Source organism: Myotis davidii, unplaced genomic scaffold (assembly GCF_000327345.1).
Source record: "Myotis davidii unplaced genomic scaffold, ASM32734v1 scaffold1330, whole genome shotgun sequence".
Lineage (NCBI taxonomy): Eukaryota > Metazoa > Chordata > Mammalia > Chiroptera > Vespertilionidae > Myotis > Myotis davidii.
In genome coordinates, this window is record NW_006283826.1 from 2,627,340 (window position 1) to 2,645,705 (window position 18,366).

At 42.9% G+C, this 18,366-nt stretch overlaps 1 protein-coding gene across 1 annotated transcript in view; it reads left to right on the forward strand.

Moving 5' to 3' along the window:
- The window catches only part of SUDS3 (SDS3 homolog, SIN3A corepressor complex component), a 67,617-nt gene that overhangs the window by 35,352 nt on the left and 13,899 nt on the right, over positions 1–18,366 (forward strand). The window contains exons 5-11 of the mRNA XM_006754148.2: positions 1,386–1,441; positions 2,397–2,468; positions 5,411–5,430; positions 6,663–6,819; positions 15,939–16,034; positions 16,965–17,026; positions 17,189–17,210. Coding sequence (XP_006754211.1) covers positions 1,386–1,441; positions 2,397–2,468; positions 5,411–5,430; positions 6,663–6,819; positions 15,939–16,034; positions 16,965–17,026; positions 17,189–17,210 — 485 coding nt within the window. The remainder of the gene's footprint in view (positions 1–1,385; positions 1,442–2,396; positions 2,469–5,410; positions 5,431–6,662; positions 6,820–15,938; positions 16,035–16,964; positions 17,027–17,188; positions 17,211–18,366) is intronic.

Sequence of the window (18,366 nt, forward strand, 5' to 3'; positions counted from 1 at the left end):
GAGCATTGAGAGTGAAATTCCCTAAAAGAATCAGACATTCTGAGTAATTCTTAGGTTCTACCTACTTCTTCCTCATCCTGTAGATAGTTGGGGTATATTTGCAGCCTTTACTTGATTAACCCAAAGGCTGTTGTGCCTATTACCTGTTGAGAGTAGTCTTTTTTTTTTCTTCAGGTTGCCAATCTTGTTTTTGAATTTGGGGGTGTTTTTTCAGGTAGAGGCAAAAATATTGCTGAAATGTGATTTATATGTGGAATCTACCATTCAAACAGACTTGCCAGAGTGGGTAATTGCCTATAATCCATTCAGTATGAGAGGGGAAAAATAGCACACTGCATTCTTTTGCTTTGTGTGTGCTATGTGTTCTTATTCAGCTGGGGCTGCAAATAAATCATGCATTTTAACACGTTAAACGCCAAGCCTCTTTTCTCTTCCTTTCCGTTTAGCCCGCGATATACGACTTCACCAATATGCTGGTGGCACCAGTGACTGACTGGTCCGGACTGAAAGTATAGTGTTAGTCACCGATGACTGACATGGCGCTTAACGTGTTAACATTTGTTACTGAATTACTATTATTTCTCTGATCCTAAAAAGTAGTGCTTTTAAAAATGATATGAAGATTTATTAACTTAGTGCTTACATGGCTATATATTAAAAGCCTAAACGACTGTTATGGCAGAAGGACCAGAACAACCAGTCGCTATAATGCACACTGACCACTGGAGGGCAGACGCTCAACACAGGAGCTTCCCCCTGGTGATCAGTACAGGAGTGTACCGCTCAGCCAGAAGCCGGGCTCACGGCTGGCGAGCACAGCGGCGGTGGCAGGAGCCTCTCCTGCCTCCAGGGCAGTGCAAAGGAGGCAGCGAGCCTCGTGGTAAGGAGCAGTAAGCAGGCAGGTGGTAAGCAGCGAGGGGTCTCGGACTGCGAGAGGGTACAGGCATAATCTTACTCCTTTGGAACTTATAATCTAATTGTAGAGTTGATATAAGAGCTGAGTTTAATGCCTTTCCTATATTGGGGTGTGTGTGTGTTATTTATGCTTGTAAGTCTAGAAAAAATGGCCTCACTTTTTCAAATTTTTTGTATGTTCTTGCCTAACTATCATTGTCACTTATTAAAATCTGCGTGTCCTTATACTTACAGATTTTAGACTGATTCTTTAACGTTGGGATAACAGGAGGATCTACAAAATAGGGATAGGATTTAAGAACACAGAATCCTGTCCCTTTCTGGTCCCTTTAGCTGCGGGTACATTTTAAACCAGCTAAGCGACCCTGATGAGATTCCTATAATAACCCAGGTAATTCCTGTGTGTAGATTATTCTGGAATAGAGCACTGAATGTTTTTGTCTCACATTGTGGCTTTCCTTTCTTTACAGGATGTATCAGGATAAACTAGCTTCTCTCAAGAGACAGTTACAACAGTTGCAGGAAGGTTGGTGTGTGATTTAATCTTTCTAAATATACTTCTTAATATTAAAAACCTTTGAAATCTGTATTTCACTTCTCTGTTGGAGTGATTTAAAATTTGGCTGTCTCAGTATACATTTTGCTATCTTCTCTCAGTAGAGTGCAGTCTTCAAACACAGTAAATGTATGCATTCAACAAACAGTTGAAATCTCACTAAGGCCTTCTGTAGGGCATGAACTGAAGATCACACTGCCTACAGCTAGACATTTTGTAGGAGAGATGTTTCCAGAAAATAAATAAAATTGTATTATTCTTTCTAAACTAAATGCTAATGAACTATGGATTTACTTACTGTGCTTTCTCATTATGATTAGGAAACACTTCCCATACTAATTGGGACCCTCATAATGAGCAGCTTCTGGGAAAAGCAATGAAATGAGTAGAGATTTGGTAGGAATCTAAATCTGAGCTGTTTAGTATTATCACTAGCCACATGTGGCTATTTACATTTAATTAAATAAAATTAATAATTCAGTCCCCCAGTTGCATTAGCCACATTTCATGTGCTTAGTAGCTACATGTGACTAATGGCTACCATATTGGACAGTGTGATAGGACATTTCCATCATTGCAGAGAAAGTTCTAGGTGGCATTGATCTAGACCTAGTCTTATTGCAGGAGAATTAAGTCTTTCCTGGAAAGGAAGGCTCGCTGATCCAAACTGTAGCAGCAAGTGATCAGAATCCCTGGAGGTTGCCGGCACTTTTCCGTAACTCCTCGCTTGCTAGAGAGTCTCAGTTCACTGTGTTGGGATGATTTCTGCTGTGTCTTCCTTGAGAGCCAGAGTCCAGTTAGCTCTGTGTGTGCCTTTTCTTAGGTCGAGTTTCATTCTGATGTTACTAAGGCAGTTACTGTTAGTGCTAGAAAACAATTTTAGGAACTGGAGAGTAATTTTTTATTTTTTAAATCTCAAAATCAGGTACGTTACAGGAGTATCAGAAGAGGATGAAAAAACTAGATCAGCAGTACAAAGAGAGGATACGAAATGCAGGTAAGACACTATCTTAAATGGAACTATATCATCTTCAAGTTTTCTTCCTTTTGCTGATCATCAATGTAATGTGGCCATATGAGCTTTGCTTCAAAATATATCTCAACTATCGCATTGAAGGGAGAGTTTTAGGGAAGAGACTTTAAAGGTGCAGTTACATAAAACGGGTTCATCCTTTCTTAAGGATCATAGTGGAGGTTGTTAGTGGTGGCTCCTTGCAGTCAGGATATATCCCCCCTGTTACCCAAAAAATCACACATTCTTTCTTGGGTCTGCAGGGCTGGCTTTATGGACGTTCAGAGGAGCTTACAGGGAAAAGGATTGTAGGTTGTTTCACTCCTATTTTGAGTTTGCTGCTTCTAGTATTCTGTGCTCTGGGAGGAAAGAGTATCCTCTTGTTTTTCTCAAGTATTATAAACATTTAGAGAAAAAGTATTTTTTTGGTCTGTCATACATAGTAAATGTATTCATTCAACAAACAGTTGTTGAGCATCTGCTACATTTTAGTTCTGTGAGCAATATGAAATAGTGTAACACATTGTCCTTGACTTAAGGAAACTCAGTGTTTCATTGACAAAAGATATCCAAAAGTGTAAATGAAGGAACATCATAAGTTAAATAGAGTTATGCAAAAAGTAAGATGTGATGACTACTTAAAGTGTGTAAACACAGATTGCTATGTTTACAGGAAATCTTTAAAAACATATTTTTATTGACTTCAGACAGGAAGGGAGAAGGAGAGAGGGACAGAAACATCAATGATGAGAAAGAATCATTGATCAGCTGCCCCCTACTGGGGATTGAGGCCGCAATCCGGGCATGTGCCCTGACCCAGAATTAAACCCTGACCTCCTGGTACATAGGTTGACACTCAACCACTGAGCCACACCGGTGGGCTGTGTTAAATTTTGAAACTTCTCATCAGCTAGCATTTGAGTGCAGCATGGTATTTGTTTCTGCAGCGGTAAAAGTGATTGTGGGTTCTAAGATGAGGTCTAGGTGCTGTCCTCTTTCTTTCCGATCCAGTGACTTCCCAGCTTTCTGTTGATGGAACCCTTTCTTCTCTCTGTCAGTGAGTTGATGTTCAGTGGACACCAACAGGTGGGAAAGGAGCTGAAGGCGTGAGGGGTGCTGGGACAATGGAGATACAGTCATTAGACTTCTGTCTATCTACAGCCCTCCTGCCCCTGTGATTACCCCACATCCCTTCCATTCTGAGTTCCTGAGGCATCTCCTTGGGATATCTTTAAAAATCTTGGTCCTCCTGGAGTTCCCTTTTAGCAGGGAAAGGAGGTGTTGCCGTGGAGACTGAGGTCCTTAGGTCTAGTTCTTCCATCACTCTAGGTCCTGTGCCTTTAAGCAGGTATTTGCTCTTGGAGCCTTAGCTTCCCCATCGTAGAGGGGAACCTACCTCACGGAATTGGTTCAAGATATAAGTAAAGAAAGAAAATTGATGTGAGCAACTTTTCTTAAACTAGAACTGCAGGGTGAGCATTGAGTTGTTTATCTTACTTCCACTCTCAATTCTGTCCTCACATGATCTTTCCTAAACATCCTCCCACCCCCATAAAAGTGCAGAAGAGCCCCTAAATTAGTCATGGCTTGAGCTTTAAAAAGCACATTCCATGCAGAGATAATTCACCTGCTTTAGTTGTGTGTGTTGTCTGGCTGCTTTAAAATTGCCACCAACTCTAAGTGCTAATCGTCAGTTTGACTTGTTGGTGCAGGCATAACTTCTCAGAATGGCACAGATCTCAGATGTCTGGCCTGTTCATGAGTGGATCAAGTATGAAGCAGTCATAGGAGTAAGCATGTTGGACTGGCTGTGTTCTTGTGCCCAGGGATTTCCAGTGATCAGGGCTTTGGGCGGGGCCTAGAAAATAATGAGTGCTTGTCCCTCTGCTCAGTTAATTTTTCTCATTCAACAATTGTTATTTGACATTTAGATTCTTAATCTGGAGTCCCTGAAACTCTCAAAATCTTGGACATATGTGTGAATGTGCATATGTGGTAGTTTTTATGGGGGAATAGCGCCATAGGATTGATCAGATTTGCAAAGGAGACTTGGGGGAAATGTGAACAGCACCCCCTGGAGCGGTGACCTGCCAACAATCTTGGTGGACCTTATGCAGCAACTCCAGTGTCACCCAGGAAAGATTACAAGTCAGGGACCTGTTTTGTCCCAAGCTCTGCGTTTTGCAGAGGGCCTTTCAATCTAGTGGTGAGGAAGCCGCTGGATTAACAGTTGCTAATCGCCTGGCACACAGGGTGCTAAATAAGCTGTTGAATACGGTGGGTAGATGCCTTCAGGTGTCTGAGAAGGGGTTGATGAGTGAAGGGGCCTGAGGAAAGGCCTGTTGGAGGAGGCTGCATTAGATCTGACACTTGGAAGTGAATCAGAGAGATCAGAGGGCATTGCTGGTGGAAGCATGGCTGTGAACAGAGGCTTGGTGGCCTGGGAGCAAAGCCCAGGAGGGCGCAAACCTCTGCCTTCTAAGTTTTTGGGGATTGTCCTTCCTTACCACATAGAGCCCGTCACACAATACTTTACAAACATCAATGCTGACTCTGTTTCTGGAGTAAGTGCATTGCTTCTCCCTGCCCCATCCTGCCCTGTGGGACGTTGGAGGATATGAACTGAGAGAAAGAGAAAGATGGGATTACTTTTATTTTTATTTTGTTGAGGTTGTTTGGTGCCTGCCGCTTGTTTTTGCCCTTGGACAGAACTGCCAAAGCTGATGCTGTCAGGGCCAACTTTTAAGTAGACACAGTGCTTCCTGCATCCTTCCCCTTCATGTATATCAGCACTTTACTGATGAAAACATTTGCTCTGTGTAATCGTGCTTTCAGAAAGCAATTACTGCTCCTAAATGAATCCTAACATACTGTCTAGAAAGGTGACACAGCCTAGCGAATCTAATTGCACGTTTTATCTCTTTCAGAACTCTTCCTGCAGCTGGAAGTAAGTACCATGGATCTTCTGGGTTTGCGGGCTCTTTCTCAGATTGGAATCTTGCTCTCCCAACTGGTGGCCTTTCCTTCTATCACCAAATAGATAGTGGGGAAGCCTCCAGCTGGAACCCTTTGTCACTGTTCTGTTTGACAAAAGGACATGTGGTCTCAATTCAGAAATTCCTTCTATTCATTTGTTTGTTGGGCAGCCTCTGCTTGTCACGGGACTAGGGGACACTCACCCCTGAGGGCTTTCTTGTTGACTTTGATCTCACATTAAAGCTATTTCCCTGGGAGTATGTCTGAATTATAACGGTCTAATAATTTGTTGTGTTGGTCCTCGAAGGAGCCCAGTTTCTGAATTGGCTCAGTAGTTCAGTTCTATAGCTGAGACTCTGGGTTAGCAGGGAAGACGGATTAAAACTTTTATTTAGCAGACATGTAGTGCTGGTCTGTGTGAGGCCAGGGATGAGGGCTGCCTTAAACTTGAACGATGTACTGCTCCCAGGGTGGCTTGTTGTGGGGGGGAGGGGAGAATAGGGGGTGTGAATTTATCAGAGCATGATACATGAGTGTGAGAAGGTCATGGTTTATCAGAGCCACATTGGAAACCATTTTCGTACTCAAGTCAGTGCAGCACGCATAGTCACAGCCTGAAGGATACATGATCCATAGCCACTGCCCACCATAAGCCCCCTGGTGAGGTTTAGAAAATGGATGTTTATGCAGTTTTTATTTAGTATAATTTTAGTGTTTAGTACTTTGGGATTCAGACACCTAGTAAATGGTCTACTTTAGTTGATCTTTATTTTACTGTAAATATCAAAACATACAGTAACTCCTATCTTGACTCAGTTAATTTTGAATATAGATATTTCATCTGGAAACTACTGTTTCCTTTGAAATTATGTCCTTAAAGCATTTATTTACTATCATTGAGAGATTACTGTTCTATTTTAACACACACCATAAAATATAAGATATGGAAGGGAGGAAATACCTGAGTAGCAAGTGAGGTATACTCATGAAAACAAGCAGAAGTTGGTTTAAGTTTACCCATTTATTGGAAAACTGGCTCCCAGAGACCTGCATTACTGCCGGTGTGTGTGTGTGAGAGTCCAACTATTTCTCCTCTTTCTAGTAAAGGTATTTTCTTTGCTCTTGAAGTTTTTGCCAGACTTCAAGGTGGAGCCCTGGCTGCCAGAGCTATGTACCCCTATTCTGTCTTTCTCTTTTGCTCAGACTGAACAAGTGGAAAGAAATTACATTAAAGAAAAGAAGGCAGCAGTAAAAGAATTTGAAGATAAGAAGGTTGAACTGAAAGAGAACCTGATTGCTGAGCTAGAAGAAAAGAAGAAGATGATTGAAAATGAAAAGCTAACCATGGAACTGACTGGAGGTATGAAAGCACCAGCAGCGTTTTAGGAGCCCTAAGGCGCAGAGCCTGGGTGGATGGTGGAGGTATTCCAGTTAACTCCTTCTGTCTGGTGTCTCAGTTCCTCATCAGAGCAGAGCAAGCTGAAAGGAGAGTGGGCTTTGACATGACAGGTCAGATTTCTAATTTCGTCTTTATTGGCTGTGTGACTTTAGTCAAGCCGCTTAACTTCTCTGAGCCTATTCCCTGCCCCCTCCCGTAAATGGGGCTTATTATACCCTATCTCTCACGATTATGCCTAGTACAGTGCCGTAAACATAACATGTTCAGTGAATTTCAGCCTCTACTTTATTCAATTAAGTAATTAATTTTTCATTTACATTTAAATAAATATTGTTCAGATTATTACAGTTGTTCCTCTTTTTTCTCCCCATAGCTCCCCTCCACCCAGTTCCCACCCCACCCCATGCCATTACTTCCCCCCATTGTCCTCGTCCATAGGTATAAGATTTTTGTCCAATCTCTTCCTGCAACCCCCAAACCCCCTTCCCCCCGAGAATTGTCAGTCCACTCCCTTTCTAAAGCCCCTGATTCTATTATATTCACTAGTTTATTCTGTTCATCAGATTTTTTATTGATTTTTAGATTCATTTGTTGATAGATATGTATTTGTTGTTACTTTGTTGTTCATAGTTTTTATCTTTACCTTTTTCTTCTTCTTCCTCCTCTTAAAGGGTACCTTTCGGCATTTCATATAATACTGGTTTGGTGGTGATGAAGCCGGTTTTCAATATCTTGTTCTCTCTCTTCTTCTGGCACCCCTATAATTCGGATGTTGGTACGCTTGAAGTTGTCTCAGAGACTCCTTACACTATCTTCATATTTGTGGATTTTTTTTTTTTTTTGCTTTTTGGGTTGGGTGTTTTTTGCTTCTTCGTATTTCAAATCTTTGACTTGATTCTTGGGATCCTCTAGTCTGCTGTTGTATCTCTGTATATTATTCTTTATTTCAGTCAGTGTATGCTTAATTTCTCATTGGTCCTTTTTCGTATCTCACTAAATTTCTCAGAGGTTCCTAGAAGATTCTTGAGTAACCTTATAACCGTGGTTTTGAACTCTATCCAGTAGTTTGCTTTCCTCCATTTCTGTCATTTGTGACCTGTTTCTTTGTCTCCACATTTTTTATGCTTCGCTGTGTTGATAGAGTGGCTTTGTGTGCTAGGTGTTCTATAGCGCCCAGTGGCTCAGCCTCCCCAATCACCTGAGGTGGACACTCTTGGTGCACCCCTTTATGGGCTGTGTGTATAGTCTTGTTGTAGTTAAGCCTTGATTGTAGATGGTATCACTGGGAGGAATTGACCTCAGGTCAATTGGCTGTGAGGACCAGCTGTGTCTACAGAGGAAAAACTGCTGTGCTGGAGACAACTTTGTGTGGCAGGACTTGCTTCAGTGGGGCTTTGGTGCTCACTGAGTCTGCCCCTTGACTGTGTTGCTTATGGATGTGAAGAGTTATAATCTGGTATGGTCTCACACTGACCACTGGGTACACTGGCTCTTGGATCTCCAAGGAGGCACAAGGTCAGCCATGGCTCTTGGATCTCTAAGGAGGTGCAAAGTCAGCCACTGCGTGAGGCCACCCAGCAGGAGCTACAGAGAGATCTGCAGATTCTTCCTCTTTGTTTGGGGTTTGGAGGTGCCCAGATGAGGCCCAGCTGTGAAGCAAGGCAGGCTGCTGCTGCTGGGCCGTAGGCCTTCTTTTGGAAGCTTTGGAGCTCTCTGACCCGGCTGCTGTTTGTTAGGTTAGGCTGCAAAAGGATAGGCCATTCGTATGCAAAAGCCGTTGTGCACAGCTTGGGTGGGATTGTAAATTGGGTGGGGTGGGGTCTCAGGGATTCACCAGGGCGGAGCAAACAGCAATGGCTGTCCATCAACCCTGCACCAGGGAGGTTCCCGCGTCTCCATGTCCCGCGCCCCCATGCAGGAACAATGATTGCTGTGAGCACCTCTGAGAGAAAGCCACCCTCATATTCCTGTCCCGATGCCAGACAGTCCAGTTTCTCCCCATATGAGGCTGGGTTCCCCAAGTCACCCAGAACTGAAGTTCAGAGCAATCGGGAGCTTGTATCTCCCTCCCGATTGAAAAAAACCAACAGCGCACCCAGTTGTCAGCTTGTTTCGCGCACGCCTCCCTACCTCCACACCTCCTACCAGTCTCAGTGCACTTTTTTCTTTCCTTCCAGTTGCAGAACTTGCACTCAGCCACCCCTCCCGTGGTTCTGGATGATATCTGTTCTGTCTTTTAGTTGTAGTTTTGATGTGGTTGTGAGAGGCAGCAAGTATAGGTGTTCACCTATGCTGCCATCTTGGTTCCCTCTCTATTTCTTGGGTCAGCTGCCATTTGTCTTGGTTATGTTCATAGATTACTTACCTGAGTCCCTCTGAATTCCATTCCTGTAAAGGTAATCAAGTTACATTGACTCAGAGCCAGTCTCTCCTTGCCTTCTAGGATTTGGTAATCTGCATATGGAAACTCAGCAGGTATGAGGGAGAAGCAATATGGGCCAACTCCTCTGTTGCCATATGTAGTCTTTTGAATCCTAGAAGGTTAAAGGGCAGGAATTAGTTACTTTGGCACTTAGCAAAATTTCCATCAGCAAATACCACAAGGAAAGTCAGTGGTAAGTTGGTCACTTGGATATGTAAGTGGTATGCCTCTTCCCACCCCAAAATTTAACTTTCATAATCATATTCTGAAGGTACTAGAGCCCTGGCATGCCTGATTTTAGTAGCACATGCATTGTTTCTATGTAAGTCCTTGGGATTGACCTTGAAAGTAAAAGTAACAGTTAAGAGCTGTGTTTCCCCATCTGTATTTTTGGTGCTGTGAACTGATGACACAAATTGGCCTCCTAATTGACATAAACTTCTAGCTCCAATTCCTTGAAACACCAATGAGAATGTGGTTGTGTCTAAAGAGGGAGTCTCACACTTGAAAAATGACTCCTCTGATAATTTCCTCATTGAGAGACGTGGCAAAAGGAGTGAATTCCTTGAAGACCTCTGAAAGCAACTCAGAAATGGTGTTTTGAGTGAGAATGGATGCTAAAATAGCACCATCTCGTTTTTGTTACAATGCTTTTTTTAATTAGACTATGAGCACTGCGGTACCTAGTTTGGTGCCAGCCTGCCTGCTTGTTTTCTGATCCACACACCATTTCTCTGATGGTGGATGTAGCTGGCATTGACGCCTCATCACTCTGTTAGAGCCACCAGATGTTTGGGAGCCTTCATTAGGCTAGTGGGAAATATTGTCCTTTATAGATGCTCCCTTTCCATCTGTAGGGAAGGATATCATCACCTTACCTGTGATTTGGCATCCAAATTATTATTATTATTATTTTTTTAAAATATATTTTATTGATTTTTTTTTTTTTTTACAGAGAGGAAGGTAGAGAGATAGAGAGTTAGAAACATCGATCAGCTGCCTCCTGCACATCTCCCCCCGGGAATGTGCCCGCAACCCAGGCACACGCCCCCGACCGGAATCGAACCCGGGACCCCCCAGTCCGCAGGCCGACGCCCCATCCACTGAGCCAAACCGGCCTCGGCGGCATCCAAATTATTGACAAGCGATAGACATTGTTTGGCCAGGCAGTTTTATAGCCAGAATCTTAATGGGGACAGGAGGCATCCTCAGTGACTTAAGGCTGAGTCTGCCAGGGTAGAAAAGACAAATAAACACGGGGAAATCATTTGTAACTTAGTAAAATAGATAGATGACAGAAGTACTCAAAGCTAGCCATGGGCATTAAAGGTACTGATGTCCTTTCTCAAGCCATTTGGTACCCTTGGTATGGAGACATTGCCAAGGTAATGATGGAGTGTGGGAAGAAAAGGCACTGGAGCTAGAAGGATAATTAGCATTTCCACAGATGGTGCTGTTATGGTGTTGGATTAAAGGCCTGATTTCTTTCCTCTCACTGATTGACTTATTTCACCTTTGTGGATTGATGCCCAACACCAGGGTTGCCCAGCTCTGTCCAGAAAAGAGATTTCTTAACATCTTTTATGGTTCAACAATGAAAATGTGGCCCTGACCGGTTTGGCTCAGTGGATAGAGCGTTGGCCTGCGGACTGAAGGGTCCCAGGCTCGATTCCGGTCAAGAGCATGTACCTTGGTTGCGGGCACATCCCCAGTAGGAGGTGTGCAGGAGGCATCTGAATCGATGTTTCTCTCTCATTGATGTTTCTAACTCTCTATCCCTCCCCCTTCCTCTCTGTAAAAAATCAATAAAATATATTTAAAAAAAATGAAAATGTCTTGAAAAGCCCTAGCCAGTTTAGCTCAGTGGATGGAGTGTCAGCCTGCGGACTGAAGGTTCCCAGGTTTGATTCAGGTCAAGGGCACATGGGCTCAATCCCCAGTGGAGGGCGTGCAGGAGGCAGCCGATCAATGATTCTCTCTCATTGATGTTTCCATCTCTTTCTCCCTCTCCCTTCTCTGAAATCAATAGAAATATATTTTTAAAAAAGAAGAAAACATCCTGAAAAATGAAATGAAATAAGACTGATGAGAAGCTTAGTCCAAATAACCCATTGGAAATGGGTGGGTCTAGTGACCTGCTTTGTCTGAACAGGATTTAAAGCGTTACAGACCTCCATGGGAATTAGGTTCTCTTCAAACCTCTAGTGGAGAACTTATGAGGACAGCTGGGTTGTGCATGTGGAAAGGTATATTGTCGATAAAGAAACCTAGGCTAAGTTCTAGATCAGTGCTCCCCCAGTTTAAATGTGTGAGTCACCAGGGGGCCTCAATAAAATGCAGATTCTGGTTTGGGGGTCTGGAGTGGAGCCCAAGATCCTGCATTTCTAAACACCTCCCAGGGGTGCTGCTGCTGCTGGTGGGACCACACCTTTAGTAGCGAGGTTATAGAATTACCTGAGTGAGTTCTCTATGCAGTTGAAACCAAGGCTAAGTAACCCAAATACTTAGAATTTAATGATCTTGAAAATGTGGGGAGCTTTATCATTTTTAATTCATTTTCCCTCTTCCTATCTTTAGGACATCTGCCTTTTCTCCATTCTTTCAACAGCCCACTAACTGCCACTTCATTTTCTTTTGTAAGTTCTTGCCCCACCAGGGGCATCCTCCAATCCTCAGGCCCCTCGGGTCCAAAACTCATGACCTTAGCTTCCTTCAGAAGATACTGGATCCTTAGCTGGAACCATGAGTAATTATAATATCAATATAGGAGCTCTGTTTCCTGAGTACTTACAATGAGCCAGGTATTATATAAAAATGATAGAGCTGCCTCTACAGGCTGATGGATATGGATGAACCCTGTCATGAACTTCTGTGGTGGGATTGTCTCATTTGACAAGGAGATGGTAGAACTTACCATGGAGGGTTGGTGTAAAGATGACGAAAGATAATGCCTAGTATTACAAGAGATAATGCCTTCAACGAGCAGCTGGTGCACAGAGTAAGGACGGTTGGGAGTTGTAACCTGATTCAGTTCCTGTAGCTCCTGTGACGTGACTTGCAAAATTAGGCTCAGAGAAATAGCCTTTTGCTCAAAGTTCCTCCAATGAGATAGTGGTTAAGCCAGAATGTGTCTGACTCCAAGCCTGTTTTCTTAACTACCATATTATATGGACTCCCAGTATATACTATGGATTCATGTGGTACTAAGTAACTCACAAAATGAAACTAATAGCGAAGGTTTGTGTCCTCAAGGAGCTTGTGTTCTAATAGTTACCAGACTGACACGGTTTTCTTGTCTTCCTCAATGTGTGATGGTGTTGAGAGGTGGAGAGAGAGAGAGAGAGAGAGAGAGCGAGAGAGAGAGAGAGAGATTGAGATCCTAAATCAGTGGTTCTCAACCTTCCTAATGCCGCAACCCTTTAATATAGTTCCTCATGTTGTGGTGACTCCCAATTTCATTGTTACAAATTGAACATAATTAAAGCATAGTGATTAATCACAAAAACAATATGTAATTATATATGTGTTTTCCGATGGTCTTAGGTGACCCCCGTGAAAGGGTCGTTTAACCCCCAAAGGGGTCTCGACCCACAGGTTGAGAACTGCTGTCCTAAATGAAGATAAAGATTTGACAGGCTTGTTTTTTCCCATTGTAAAACCTTGAAGGTATATGTGGTTGTATTGATATAGGAATAGGAAGTTTCACCCAGCCTGTAACAGAAGAATTAGATTAAATTTTTGGATTTTTGAGTGATGTAATTATTATTTTCTGAGTATATTGGCCTCGATTGGACTGGGTTGTTGTCAGATCTTCAGCTATACCTTTATTTCCTTACTTCCATCATGTATTGCCCACCCTCCCTACCCAGCAGACATGGCAGCCGAAAGATAAGGAATACTCGGCCCCTCTCTGTAGTGGACAGAACATGCCATGATGTTCATGAGCTAGGTCAGGGGTGGGCAAACTTTTTGACTCGAGGGCCACAATGGGTTCTTAAACTGGACCTGAGGGCCGGAACAAAAGCATGGATGGAGTGTTTGTGTGAACTAATATAAATTCAAAGTAAACATCATTACATAAAAGGGTAAGGTCTTTTATTTTTTTAGTTTTATTCATTTCAAACGGGCCGGATCTGGCCCGCGGGCCGTAGTTTGCCCACGGCTGAGCTAGGTGCTTTTTCTCTGGTGCTCTTTAAGGTGGAGTGAGCTCCTTTTACACCGTTTTCCAGTTAGGTCTGCATGATGCAATGCCTCTCAGTTGACAGCAAGTCTGTAACTTCTGTTTCAACTGTTTGTGCCTTAACTTTTATTTATTTTTTGTTAATCCTCACCCGAGGATATTTTCCCCATTTATTTTTAGGGAGAGTGGAAGAGAGAGGGAAAGACAGAAAGAAACATTGATGTGAGAGAAACACATGACTGGTTGCCTCCTGCACTCACCCTGACCAGGGCCCAGGCCAGGGAGGAGCCTATAACCAAGGTATGTGCCCTTGACCAGAATTAAACCTGGGATCCTTTGAAATTATTATTACAAGCTGACGCTCTATCCATTGAGCCAAACCGGCTAGGGCTGCACCTTGACTTTTAAAGAAGATTTTTGTAGTTTTTTCTTGGCTGAAAATATGCTAATAAAAACTACCATTGATTAAACTCTCATTATGACCGGCACTGTACTGAGAGGTTTACATGTATCATCTCACGTAATCCTCACACCACCTTGTGAGGGTAGTCTCATTGGTATTTCCATTTCATAGCTGAGCAACCTCAGGCAAGAGTACTTCTGTAGCCTGCCTTAGGTCACACAACACCGGCAGGGATTCAGACCCATTGGCCTCTAAGCCACTGGAGGAGGGTGGCATCTCAGCATAGGCTAAGAGATTTCTTTTAGGGAAAAGCCCCCAAAGGTGTGTCTGTTTGTCCTTCCTTCTACCCCCACTTCCAAGTACCTTTTTATGAATATTTGTTAGGTCTGTGTTTCTTACCACTTTACCTCCATTCCTTCTTGGGGGAAAAATCAATACCCATTTCTGTTCTTAAGAGCAGCATGCAGAAATGCCATTTGACTTTGTGCGCGTGTTTATTACATGCTCTTACATCCCACAGTTAGCCGTCGTGGGAGGGCTACATTTGAATCCTGCAAGGCTGTCTTGGCTTCTTTGTTGATAGTGTGTGTTTTCAAGTTAACTGTGTCTCATCATCAGGCTGGGCTGGGGCAGATTCCATGCTGGGGTGGAATTTAAGCATCTGTTGGGGGGAAATGTCCCATACTTTTGGCACGTGGCAGCAGAGATTTGTACAAATGCTCTGGTTACTGTCTGTGGAAGTGGTCACAGAGGGATGTGTAGGAGTTTACTGGGCAGAAAAGAGGAGGCTAGGCAGAGAGGACATGGTTCAATCTTGTAGGCATAAAAGTATGGTGCCTTTGGGTAACAAAATAGCTAAAAGCACACACACAGGATTTGTGTGAATAAAGAAAAAGGGAAAAGACCAGAAATGAGGCATGGCTTTTATTCTGTAGAGAGTAAGGAGCCATTAAAATATTGGAGTGAGGTGCAAAATGACCTGATTTGTGTCATAGGAAGATCACTTTGAGGGAGATGATCTGATGAGGAGTTGGAGCTGAGAGGTAGTTAAAAGGCAGACTTGCTATTATGAGCTGGATTTGATACCTGGATTAAGGAAGACAAGTCATAAATGGCAGATTTTGTTTTGGCTTGGAAGAATGAGTAGATGTGATGCCCCTGAGACACAGGAGAAGCAGCAGCCTTGGGAGGTGAAACAAGGAGAAATGGGCTGGTTTGGAGCCTCGAGAGTATATGGTGGTGTAGGCTATAGGTGGCCTTTCAGAAGGGTGGATGGAGCTGGAGTTGATGGTCAGAGATTCCTTGGGAAAACAGGCTGAGACTGACTGGACTCCAGAGATCACTAGTTTTAAAGGGGCAGGCCAGCAGAAAGGACCTCAGAGACACAAGTCAGGAGAGGAGAGATTTGTGTGGCAGTGGCTGGGGAGGAGAGATTTTAAGGCGAGGGAAGTCAGCAACCAGTATCAGACGTGGCAGAGAAAAGCCAAGAAGAATGAAAAGAGGCCTTTATTATGAGCCTTCATTGTATCATTCCTGATAGTCAAGTAGCTACAAAAGGTTATTAAATAAAATAGAGTTCGTGTTTGTGAATGAAGATCTCATATAAAATTGTTGGCACCGAGGCCACTGGCCTCTAAAAGAGCCTTTCATACCAGTGAGCTTCAGTTCACCCACCCTCCATGGGAACAGCAGGAGTTAGCACACAGAGATGACCCAGAGGTTCCTTCTAATCCCCAGAACCTGTGACTCTGTGGCCTCTTTAAATTTGAGGGAAAAGGAGGAAAATCCCTGGTTGTCGGGGTGCTGGAGAGATTCCTGAAGCGGTTACAATAGTAGACAGCAGGGCTGGGCTGCGTTTCTGAGAGGGATGTACACTCAGGTCAGCGGGTCTGAATCTTATAAGCATGACCTTCTCTCTGAGGTCTGACATGGGTGTCTGGGTTGGGCCATGTGTGGACCAGACATCCCCAGTAAAACTGATTGGGTGGCTACGGGGCAGGTATTTTTACATTACGGAAATTCTCACTGACTTCAATGGGGATTGGATAGGTTTACCCATTCCATTCTTGCCACAGATTCTATGGAAGTGAAACCCATCATGACCAGGAAGTTGCGGAGACGACCAAATGACCCTGTCCCCATTCCAGACAAGCGGAGAAAACCTGCTCCTGATATCCATTTGCATCAAGCCTGGATCACTTTTCCCTCTTTAAGATGATCGAATTCTTTGCTTACCCACTTGGTAGAATACACATGGCTATTGTCCTACAGAAAATAGTCATACTGTATATGATCGGAAAGTAGGGTTTGGCTATTTTATGATCAGAGTCCTCAATTGCTACTGCATTTGGGATTTATAGAGAGAGTTATTTGCAAAGGTACTTTGTGTTGGAGATTCAACCTGGTTTTACTACTTGGAGATTGAGGGGCAACTGAAAATTTCAAGTGCATTAATTTTTTTTACTTGTAAAATGAGGACAGTGATAGCTGACTTTTCTGCCTCAGTTATCTGTATCCCTGGATTGCAAACTTGTTAAATTAAAGCAAGTGAGATTTCAGTCAGTCAGAAGGAAGCCGCTTTAATCATAAAAATGGGAATGGGAAGAGGACGTGTGGAGAAGTATTGTTTCCATCCTTTTGAGGACCTAATAAATAGCCATTTGCATAAAATGGTTCAGTTATTTGTCATCAGGAAAGGGCACAACTTCAGGTTCCTTTCTCTTTACAACTAAGAATGTAACTTGCGAGGGAAGATTAATCCCAAGTATGAATGTGAAGCCTTCAGCTCTTTGGAACAAATGCACTTGATAAGTTCAGGATGAAGTTCTTCTATTGTGTGCTGTGCACACTATTATTGTAGTTACCTGTTGACGCTCATTCCACCTTTGCATCACTGAAGTTTGTGAGATGGGGGTATGAATTCTTCTGTATACCTGGTGCCATGACATTTAGTAGGAGAATCAAAAACTTCCAAGAGACTATCATTTTAAGAATGTCATGTTACATAATCACACTTTGTAAACTAAAATCCTGTTTCATTTTGTTGAAGTCTGTTTGCTTGGAAACCGTGCTTTTCAGACACATTTCTTTAACTCTCACACCCCAGTTAAACTACTTGTTAACGGATGAACAGATCATGGAGGATCTGCGAACGTTAAATAAGGTACTGTTGTGATTTATTTGATTTATGTGAAAGCTTAGGTTTGATATGGTTTTCAGCTTTACTTTGTTCACATGTTACTTGTTAAATCAATTTGATACCTTTGACACTGTAAGTTGCATCTGAAGTGATTTTCTCTAAGATTTTTTGTTGTTCTTTCTACAGCTTAAGTCACCCAAGAGACCAGGTAAGTGCATGACATTATTGGCATTTGTGCAGTTTTTTATCATGTTTTTGCAGAAGCATGTGAATACTCGACAGGGAATTGTTGCCATTTTCAAAAATAAAGTGTTCATCATTTGTCTAAGATGGGCGGGGGGGGTGGGGGCAGTGAATTCTTTTATAAAACTGGCACTGACATTTAGTAAGGGAATCATGAAAGCTGAAGGGAACCTTAAATGCACCCTCTCCTGATTTTTTTTTTTAACCCTGCTATGTTCAAGTTATGTTTGTCTTTTCCTTTAAATTTATTGTAAAAGGGACATTTGATTGATTGGCTGGTAACGGTTTTCTTTCTGTGTGGGTATCAGCTATAATATTTAAGTACACATCCATTTCTGAAAATGAAACCAGAAGGGGGCGTCAGTGTTACTTGCTTTGTGGAGTTAGGTACTAGCCCAACCGTGGGCAAACTATGGCCCGTGGGCCGGATCCGGCCCGTTTGAAATGAATAAAACTATTGAAAAAAAAAGACCGTACCCTTTTATGTAATGATGTTTACTTTGAATTTATATTAGTTCACACAAACACTCCATCCATGCTTTTGTTCCGACCCTCCGGTCCAGTTTAAGAACCCATTGTGGCCCTCGAGTCAAAAAGTTTGCCCACCCCTGCGACTAGCCACTGCTGTTGCAGTGCTTTGCAGGAACTGGCTCTGGTCAGAACTTGCAGCTGCCCCCAGTCCCAGCCTGTAGAAGAGGCTGGCCCGTGTTCACGGTGCTTCCTTCCAGAGCAGCACTCGAGTCAGTGCTGGGCTGTTAGAGGGAACTCTGAACTGGCAAGGCTTTTGTTTTGTTTTAGGTGCTGTGATTACTCACACATCCCTCTACTCACCATATCTTGGGGAAGAAAATAAGAGTCTTCTTTATTTTTAAGTAATTTCCTCCTGAGGTCCACAGAGAGGGTCTGAAGGCATGATGGGGAAAGGGGTTCTTTGAGTAAAGTGTGTGAATTTAGATCATTTGAACCCACTGAAGTTACTAGCACTGTCTTAGCTTGACTTGCTCCACCTAGTTATAAATATTTCTAGAAATTATTTCATTTTTTTTATAGATTTAAGAGGATTTATCTAATTTTGCCCTTTGGGCTTCAGGTGGATCGCTGGGATTTTAGTTCTACTCTAA